Here is a 10,024-nt window from a genome sequence, read left to right on the forward strand (position 1 = left end):
ACTCTCTGTTGTTGTTTTTGTCGCACTGCTTTGCTTTATCTTGGCCAGGTCGCAGTTGTAAATGAGAACTTGTTCTCAACTGGCTTACCTGGTTAAATAAAGGTGAAATAAATTAAATAAATATTCAATAGTTTTTCTTTACTTTTTATATTTTCTGTAGAATAATAGTGAATACATCAAAACTATACAATAACACATATAGAGTCATGTAGTAACCAAAGGTGTTAAGCAAATCCAAATCTATTTTATATTTGAGATTCTTCAAAGTAGCCACCCTTTGCCTTTATGACAGCTTTGAACACTCTTGGCATTCTCTCAACCAACTTCATGAGGTAGTTACCTGGAATGCATTTCAATTAACAGGTATGCCTTGTTAAAAGTTAATTTGTGGAATTTCTTTCCTTCTTAATGCATTTGGGCCAATCAGTTGTGTTGTGACAAGGTAGGGTTGGTATACAGAAGATAGCCCTATTTGGTAAAAGACCAAGTCCATATTATGGCAAGATTTGACCAAGGAGAGTAATGGAGTGCTGCATCAGATGATCTGTGATCTGGCCTCCACAATCACCCGACCTCAACCCAATTGAGATGGTTTGGGATGAGTTGGACCGCAGAGTGAAGGAAAACCAACAAGTGCTCAGCATATGTGGGAACTCCTTCAGGACTGTTGAAAAAGTATTCTAGGTGACTACCTCATGAAGCTGGTTGAGAGAATGCCAAGAGTGTGCAAAGCTGTCATAAAGGCTGTCATGTGGTGGCATGCAGCGTAGTGGTTAGTGTGTTGGGCCAGTAACCGGAAGGTTGCTATATCGAATCCCTGAGGTGACAAGGTAAAAATCTGTTGTTCTGTCCCTGAACAAGGCAGTTAACCCACTGTTCCTAGGCTGTCATTGTAAATAAGAATTTGTTCTTAACTGACTTGCGTAGTTAAATAAAGGTTAAGTTGAAAAAAGGCAGGTACTTTGAAGAATCTCGGCCATATTTAACACTTTTTTGGTTACTACGTCATTCCATGTGTTATTTCATAGTTTTGATGTCGTCCCTATTATTCTACAATGTAGAACATAGCAAAAATAAAGAAAAACCCTTGAATGAGTAGGTGTGTCCAAACTTTTGACTGGTACTGTACATCTGTATTATCCAGGGGGGAGTCGGCTTGGAGGAAGACATGAGTCCGTTAAATCTAGACCAGCTTCAGATTGGATCATACAGGGTTGTATACATTTTTAAAAACATTTTGGGGGACAATCTCTGAAATTATGTTCTGAAATAGTTTCTTAAAAAGTACACCAAAGAAAATGTAACATTGAGGGCAATAAAACAACATGTGCACAAATGAGATAAGACAAGGTATTGATCAGAAACCATAAAGACCATTTAAATCATCAGTAGTCATCAGGATAAGCAGTACAGGGCAGTACAGGGCATTACACCTAATTTACACCCTACGCAAGTACACAACACAAGCCATTAGAAATGTGCGTTCTTGCATTGTGTGCATGCGTAGGGTATACAGTTCACATTGAGTTAGAGATTAGAACACCTCCTTTATAATGAACAACCAACATGTTTCTGATGTTCGTCTGTTGGTGGCAGCGGTGGGATCTGTTCATGTGTTTTTAGGTCTGGAGCCACAGTGGACATAGCACTCAGAGGCACTGAGGCACGCAATGAGACACATCAATGATGGGCCAGATCAGGTGTCTGTTGTTCAGAAGCTAACAGACACCAGTATGACGGTAACATTGTCGGCACATCCTCTTCTCACTGCCTCGTTGGCCAGTCTCTGACATGCTGCTTCATAGTGGCCTTCTTCCTCAGTCTGTCCCTCCTTCCTCTCAACACTCCCATTCTGAAAATACCCGCAAAACAGTGTCACACACCGCAGCAAACACACATCATGAGACCTCTTTTATCCATAAACACACATTGTGAGCATGATGTATACCTGCAAGACGTTGAGAACGTATTTAACAGCATCCTCTGCAGAAAACACTTTAAACAGACCATCACAGCCCAGGATAATGAACCTGAGACAGAGAAAAAGAGAAAGAGAGAGAGTTCACCCATCAGCCCGCCAACAAATTCAATTAGCTTTTCCAAGCCCACATCATGTCAGTTCAGTGACTACTTCAAGGAAGGGAGTAAAAGAAAATGCATTTATAAAGTATTGGAACGGGGCTTGGCTGGGAGTACCTGGCATAGTGTTACCTGTCATTGGTTGAAACCGTACATGTCTTACTGATCATTGGTTGAAAGAGTCAGTGTCTTACCTGTCATTGGGTGTAAGCTGACAGCGTCTGAGGTCAGGTGTGGATATGACTCCAATGCGTTTGTACTGTCCATCTCCTATAGACCTGGACACTTCCAGCACCCCAAGGACTCTCCCATCCCTGCAGCAACATACACAGCAGCAACCATGGATAAAGAGTTGATTAAATAGTTATTCCTCCTCACAGAGCAGGTCAAGGACATCACTAGTACTTATCAAAGATTATTTTTGTTGTTGATGGTTTTTTCCAGGCACAGATTTACAGAGAAAATATATGAAATCCCAGTGAAAGCCCAGTACCTCACGGTGCCCCCCGCCCGCTGGATCCTCATGCGCTCCTCGTAGATGGTGGGGTTGTGTTCCTTACTGAGCGCCAGAGTGACACACTTCCTATCTCCGCCCTGCATTTCCTGTTCCATCCGACAGAGAACCGCCTACAGAAAGACAGAGACACAATTTTACAGGTGAGGAAATGTACTACAACGCAACAGAATAAAAAAAGCTGCTTCCTATGGCAATATCATCATTGATGATGGCTAAATAAACAGGTTAAAACTAAGGTTATGTATAAAATTGCACCCTATTCCCTAGTGCATTACTTTAGCCAAGGGTCAATAGGGCACTGGTCAAAAGTGGTGCACTGTATACGGACTGTGTGAGCAGAGGAGCACCTTACCCTGCTGTCTCCCAGGTTGGCTACATACACCATGTCATCCACCACTAACATACAGGTGGCTGTAGAGCCATCCTTCCAGGCAGGCTTCCTGTGGGACCAGACCAAACACACTGTACACATCGCTTCATACATTCATTCATGTAGGACAGATTAGCTCATCAATTTATAAGGCTTCTAAAATACTCCCAAATGGCACCCTATCCCCTACATAGTGCACTACTTTTGATCAGGGCCCATTTGGGAAACAAAGCTATATAAGGAATAGGTTGTAATTTGGGACTCAACCATAGTAATGCACAGACATTCAAAGCCCTTACTAGACATCCGTGTTGCCTCCCACAATGTTTCATAGTTCCGGCTTAACACGTCTGTACGTAATAGAATGTCAGTCTGGTAAAGAGGAACTACGTCACTACCTACATCACTGCCTTATCCGCTTGAATAAAATACCAAATAGTAGCTAGCAAGATGGAGATCACAGAGATTTTTAATGAGTGCATTTTGCAAGTGGCTAGTTTACATCAACTACCAACTCACTGAAACCACAAATTTTGGTTTTGAATAATGACGTTCTGGCATGTTTGCCTCGTGATTTGTTGGGAGAGTTGTCCGTCTTCCCTTATCGTAGTTACCAAGAGAGTGCGTCATATCTACCAGAACCTAGTCACTGCTGTTGCCTAGGGTCGGGTTTACAAGACTAAGCACTTACTGGCTGGAGGCTTTTTTCAGGAAGTCTTCATCTGTTTGTCGGAAGGTGTCTAGTAGGCACTTCTTCACGAGTTTGTCCAGGTTCTCAGTTTCTACTATGAGAGGAGACACACAATATGCATTAGATATTGATGAATCTTCTAGAATATTGTGAAGAGATAATACCACTAGAAATGAAAGCCATGTTTATTGAGGATGAATAGGCATGTGATCTGAGTCATTTTTTAAATGATTTAACCAGGCAAGTCTGTTAAGAACACATTCTTATTTACCATGACAGCCAGGACCAGGGACTTTAGTGACGCCTCTAACACTGAGATGCAGTGCTGCGCCACTCAGGAGCCAAATCTCAAGAATTAACTGATGTATATTGAATATGTGACGAGATAACACAACAAATAAATCTGGCCCAGTATTTTGACAGTGAAGAGGAGATCTGAGTCTTTCCATTCACCTTTAGGGAACTTCATTGCCAGAGTGTGGTGAAGATGTTCTGCAGCGAAGCGAGAGGCTCTAGCTCCTCCATGGCCGTCGAACACAGCGAAGTAGGCCAGACGAGACCTTCAACACAGACAGTAGTGTACGTCACTTCACTGGAGCACATCACACCTTCCAGGTCCTAACAGACTGACACTCCCCTATGTTAGAGAGAAGGGGGCTTAGGATGTCTCCCAAAAGACATTCTTACCTATATAGTGTACTACTTTTGGAGGGTCTGTTCAAAAGTAGGAAACTACATATGACTGGCAATAGGGTGCACTTTGGGACTCATCCTGACACTGCCCTGCGTCAGTGGGGACTTACACTGTAGTTGGAAGGGTGGACAGGCAGGTTTTCATGTCAGATAGGAGAATGTGAGCGTCCTGCATCTCCTCTCTCTCTCCCCTCCGAGCGGCTACATACCCCTTCAGTATAGGCACACCTGGGGACACAGAGAGTGATCACTTTCACTCAGAGATTGATCATCTGGGGACACAGAGTGATCTCTCATAGCTAGTAGTAACTTTACACCCAGACACAGACAGACAAGACAGACAAACATAAAATAGGTGACATACTGCACATTCATGTGGAAATGTCGAAAACCTTTACAAACTTTCTTTTCTTCTAGTTTTTGTTCTTCCACCACCTCATCATCATCAGGTGCGTCTCTTTTCCTCTTGGCCCCCCTGTCCTCCAGGGGTGATGGACATGTCTTCTGTACCGAGGCTTCACCTGGTGCAGGACGAACCGGGACAGACAATGAAGGGAAAAGATAGCTATTCAGCCATCCACTGCTAACTGTCAACTACCCAGCTTAGCAGTTCCAGCTTAGCAGTTCCAGTTTAGCTAACAAGTAACGTTTGATAGCTAGTCGGGAAACCCACTGCACTGGGCCTATCAAATTAATGACTAGCTATTCTTATAAAAAAGAAACTGTTTGATGATATTTGTTCAAGTAACGTTAGCTCGATAGCTAGATTTGGTTGCTCTCTGTGTGCTACATAGCAGTTGACTTGCTAACCCAAACAAGGCTCGCTAACGTCACATAATTGGCTAATGTAATGTTAGCAAACACGTTATAGCAGAGGCTGGGTTAGCATTAGCAAGCTAACGTTATTTGATTACGACACCTTGAAACATGTTAAATGTGTAATTCGTGAAACATGTTTAAAGTGACATATCAAGTTATCTACCTGCGGTTTGGGTTGGTTCTGGAAGATCGTCAAATAAATCCATATTGAAGAAGGCGCTTTCGCTGGTTTGCTGCTTCTTGCTTCATTCAGGGGCGCTCGCAAATAGTAACTAATGAAAATGTAGCAAATGTGGCAAATGAACAACATTAGCACATCTGTATTATTTCATCGTGACGTATTCTCAAAAAGTTTGCCTATTATCTATGAATAATTAGCTAATTAGCTAGTCCGATAAGTATATGGTCTAAAAAAAATATATATAAATGAAACTTTTCGAATTACGGAAAACATCAGCTATTACTTCAAATATCAATATGTTTCACACATACTCCATGTCAGCGTTGGTGGTATAGTGGTGAGCATAGCTGCCTTCCAAGCAGTTGACCCGGGTTCGATTCCCGGCCAACGCAAGTTATTTTGTAATACTGTCTGATCTTGCATGCTATGTGAAAACATTTGGCTATTAGCCATATACAAACTATTTTCTACATATTTTTTTCCCAAACAATAACCGACACAAAAGTGGCAACAATGCGACATTGAATGAAGATGTTCAAAACCAAACGATTTTGGTCTCTAGTCGAACTCGGAAGCTATGTCAAGCTTTGCTTTGCTTTAATAGCATCACGGCAGCAAGGTTAAGACATCCGGTTTTCGTATTATGCCTTAAAAATAAATGTCCGCGGTGAAGACGCTATGTGTATGATACAAAATCAATATTTTTTGCAGATTTGCATAGTGCATAGTGTTAAAATGTATAACAACATGGAGTGAACATTTTTACCAAAGAGAATTACTACATTATATACGACAAATAATATTATAAAGTGGAGTACATTGAGAAATGGTTGGAGATTAAGTAAATGAATGTAAAGAACATACAGTAAGTAGTAATAGCCTACCGGTAAAACCAAAAAATATAGGCCTAAAATGACCATTTTAAAAAATGTAACATTATTTTGATTGTATGATTATTGTTAATTTATTGCTGCTATTGTTCAAGGTTGCAATTTAGAAATGTAATGTTTAAGAAAAGTCTTAGTTTATGTTTGTTGTGTTTCACAAACAAATTGCACATCACAGAAAAAACTAACGATTGTGTGTCCATTAAACCATAGTCCAGTTTACTCACTAGTGTCCATCCCTATTATACAAAAAAAAGTGAATTTGAACAAAAAGCTAGGTCTTAGGAGGTGTTGCTGCACTTTTACTGTCTTCAGATAGGTTTGAACTCTATGGCACAAATATAGCACTGTACAAGGAAAATGATCGATTGTGTGCCCATAAAACCAGGGTCCAGTCTACTCACTGTCCCTAGAATACAAATCAGGTGCTCACCAGCATTGGGATAATATAGGTCGTTTACAGGTATGCCAGTCAGTTAACACCCCATCCACTGATCACATTGTTGTCCCCCACGATGAAATCGGGGAGGGGACTGTGTTCTGTCTCCGTCCGTTCGTTAGTCACATGAAATATTTTAGACAGCACTGTTCAATCTTTGCTAATGAGAACCAAGATGGGCCTAGCTTCCTCCTTCATGACTGGGAAATGCCTCAATTATAGGCTGTAGAAAATCCTACATCCATCTCATTAGATCAGAACAGGGTGGATCAACAATGATTCATATTACTTGCATCCTAATAAAAGACTAGTTGTGTTTTGCTGCAAAACACACATTATTTGTCTACCCATATGATGTAGATCATTGTTAAGTTATTTGATGTATAAGCTTCAGTAACAAAATAACACCATGGTTGTAACAAGACTTTAAACAGGTACTTTTTGTGTACAATATGTTTATCTTGAGTCCACACTGGTAAGTTAATTAGACAGTCACAGAGGATTTTCTGCTGAATAACTGGTCAGAGCATAGAACTTTCCATTCAGCTTCAGGCAACTTTAATGTAAGGCATGATCACACCTGTAGTGACTACTTATATCTGTCACACCCATTGTTGCTTATCCATAGTTCACTCGATATATCAACGTAATTAAACCCAACACAATGTTGGGTTTAAACAGAATGCTTCCCACCACTTGATCACATAACTAGACGTGATCTGTACGTGATCCCAAAGCTGCCACCAGTGTAGCGGAAGAAAGTGAAAGCTTCAACAGGGACTCTAACCAGGGCGTATACTTGGCAAAGTGAGCTCTAACTGATGTTGCCATGAAAGCCTAGTAGACCTCTGGGCAGAGGCAGTAGGCCTAAAATCCTGGCATGTGCCTTGTTACAATAGCCTAAAGTAAATAACATGATTAACACAACCATAATAATCATCATGAGACGGCCTTGGAAGTGTAAGCCAACAAAATTCATTATTTTACATTAACCTGTTTAACTGCATTGATATGGCTTAATTGATCATAGTCCAGACTTGTTATAGTTGCAAATACCATGCAGTTGCACCAGGGGAATTTAAACCAAACATATTTTTTTTTAGGTCTTCTGTTTCCTCACATTTATTGATTAATTCATTTCCCATCATGAAAATGCATCCCCATTCCCCAATCAAATATGTTTATTAATACCACAAAAAAAGTGAAAACAAGCATAGAAAACAGCAATGGCATTAATACTTTTTTTTTTTTAAACGTAAGGCTACTATTATATTATAAATAGTTCGGTGACAACCTGGTTGATTACCAATATTGGTTTGTTAAAATGTTTGTTTTGTTATATAAATAAATGTGGGACACAAAAAAAAGGCAGTGTAGAACACCATTGCCCAAAATGCATTGCTCCAATAACTTTCAAAAGATTGTTCTGAGGTTTGCCCCCCAAAAAACACATTTTCCTATTAATGAAGTCCACAAATCTTTTTATGTTTTCCTATTAATTTAGTTGCACAAAAATGTGTGTATTTTCACACAAATTAAGCCACACAAAAACACATGAAATGTGCTGAAATACTTTTTTTTCTACATATTTGCATGAATTGAGTGTGAGATTATGTTGAACATATATATAGCATTCTGTTGGTGGCAAGAATGTTGTATAATAATTTAAATAGAAAAACTGGAAGTGTTGAATCAAGTGTTGTTTTTCGTATCAGTTCATACAGTGCCTTAAGAAAGTATTCAGGCCCCTTGACTTTTTCTACATTTTGTTACGTTACAGCCTTATTCTAAAAAATATTAAATCGTTTTTTCCCCCTCATCAATCTACACACAATACCCCATAATGATAAAGCAAAAACAGGTTTTTAGAAAGGTTTGGCACACATGTATTTGGGGAGTTTCTCCCATTCTTCTCTGCTATTCCTCTCAAGCTCTGTCAGGTTGGATGGGGAGCGTCACTGCACAGCTATTTTCAGGTCTCTCCAGAGATGTTCGATCGGGTTCAAGTTCAGGCTCTGGCTAGGCCACTCAAGGGCATTGAGAGAGACTTGTCCCGAAGCCATTCCTGCGTTGTCTTGGCTGTGTGCTTAGGCTCCTGTTGGAAGGGGAACCTTCACCCCAGTCTGAGGTCCTGAGTACTCTGGAGCAGGTTTTCATTAAAGAGCTCTCTGTACTTTGCTTTGTTCATCTTTGCCTCAATCCTGACTAGTCTCCCAGTCCCTGCAGCTGAAAAACTTCTCCACAGCATGATGCTGCCACCACAATGCTTCACCGTAAGGATGGTGCCATGTTTCTTCCAGACATGACTCTTGGATTTCAGGCCAAAGAGCTCATTCTTGGCTACATCAGACCAGAAAATCTTGTTTCTCATATGGTCTGAGAGTCTTTAGGCTATGTACAGGTGTAATGATCGGTAAGCTACACTGAGATGCTGATGCTTAAAGTTAGTGAGGGCGATATAAGACTCCAGCTTCAGTGATTTTTGCAATTCGTTCCAGTCATTGGCAGCAGAGAACTGGAAGGAAAGGTGGCCAAACGAGGAGTTGGCTTTGGGGGTGACCAGTGAAATATACCTGCTGGAGCGCGTGCTACGGGTGGGTGCTGCAATGGTGACCGGTGAGCTGAGATAAGGCGGGGCTTTACCTAAAGTAGATCTTTACCTAAAGTGGATCTCAAGTAGATCTCCTAACCGACTTGCCAAAACTATTTGTTCACAAGAAATTTGTGGAGTGGTTGAAAAACAAGTTTTAATGACGCCAATTTAAGTGTATGTAAACGTCCGACTTCAACTGTACAATGGCTCTTCATTTCTGGTAAGTCTAAGTCAAATCGCAATTACGTAAAGATATTCACATTTGTGCTGTACTGAACTGAAGACTTGTGTTTGCATCTTTTTACAATTGAATCTGGTTTCTCTGTTGCAGTGAGCCAGCCAGGAAGCTGTCAATGTCCATTCCCCATGTCAGTCTCCTAGATCACCCTGTCTTTGTGTCTGAGTGGTGTGGATGCAGTCTTCAAGCCCACCAGTCTCTCCAGGAGGAACATAACTCTGATAGTCAGCGCCACAGCAGAGCACCCTGGCTTCTGTACAGGGGGGGGGTCTCCAGGTACCTATTGTGGACCAGCCTCACACTTCACTGTTGTCCCAGAGTGTATCCATAACCAGTCAGGTAGTACACTGGTCTAGAACACTGCAGGCGGGAGCAGTACTCCTACCCTGATCATGGCTTACCGATGAGGTGTAGGTCCTGAAATACAGACCTCACATCCGACCCAACGATTGCATTTGACAAGATGAAGTGAACAACCACTTTGTATTAGGAGCTAAATAAAAATAAAACGAATTGC

The 10,024-nt window shown here is 41.0% G+C and overlaps 1 protein-coding gene and 1 non-coding gene across 4 annotated transcripts; one reads left to right on the forward strand and one right to left on the reverse strand.

Annotated features, from left to right (window-relative positions):
• Positions 1–1,351: 1,351 nt before the first annotated feature.
• ilkap (integrin-linked kinase-associated serine/threonine phosphatase) lies at positions 1,352–5,595 on the reverse strand. 3 transcript variants are annotated; one of them, XM_020503729.2, is made up of 10 exons: positions 5,333–5,595; positions 4,743–4,871; positions 4,461–4,578; positions 4,111–4,217; positions 3,658–3,748; positions 2,949–3,036; positions 2,573–2,706; positions 2,274–2,393; positions 1,949–2,030; positions 1,352–1,852 (listed from the first exon to the last, which is right to left on the reverse strand). In XM_020503729.2, the coding sequence occupies exons 1-10, from the start codon at positions 5,373–5,375 to the stop codon at positions 1,712–1,714; spliced, it is 1,053 nt and encodes a 350-aa protein (XP_020359318.1). In that variant the 5' UTR covers positions 5,376–5,595; the 3' UTR covers positions 1,352–1,711. The 3 variants fall into 3 exon arrangements, with proteins under 3 accessions (XP_020359318.1, XP_020359320.1, XP_020359317.1); XM_020503731.2 differs by having other exon boundaries at positions 3,658–3,751; positions 4,749–4,871; positions 5,333–5,592; XM_020503728.2 differs by having other exon boundaries at positions 3,658–3,751; positions 5,333–5,588.
• Positions 5,596–5,670: 75 nt separating this feature from the next.
• trnag-ucc (transfer RNA glycine (anticodon UCC)) lies at positions 5,671–5,742 on the forward strand. Its single transcript has one exon. It is a non-coding gene; the product is annotated as a tRNA-Gly (tRNA).
• The last annotated feature ends 4,282 nt before the right edge of the window (positions 5,743–10,024 follow it).

The sequence above is a fragment of the Oncorhynchus kisutch genome, linkage group LG15 (genome assembly GCF_002021735.2).
Source record: "Oncorhynchus kisutch isolate 150728-3 linkage group LG15, Okis_V2, whole genome shotgun sequence".
NCBI lineage: Eukaryota > Metazoa > Chordata > Actinopteri > Salmoniformes > Salmonidae > Oncorhynchus > Oncorhynchus kisutch.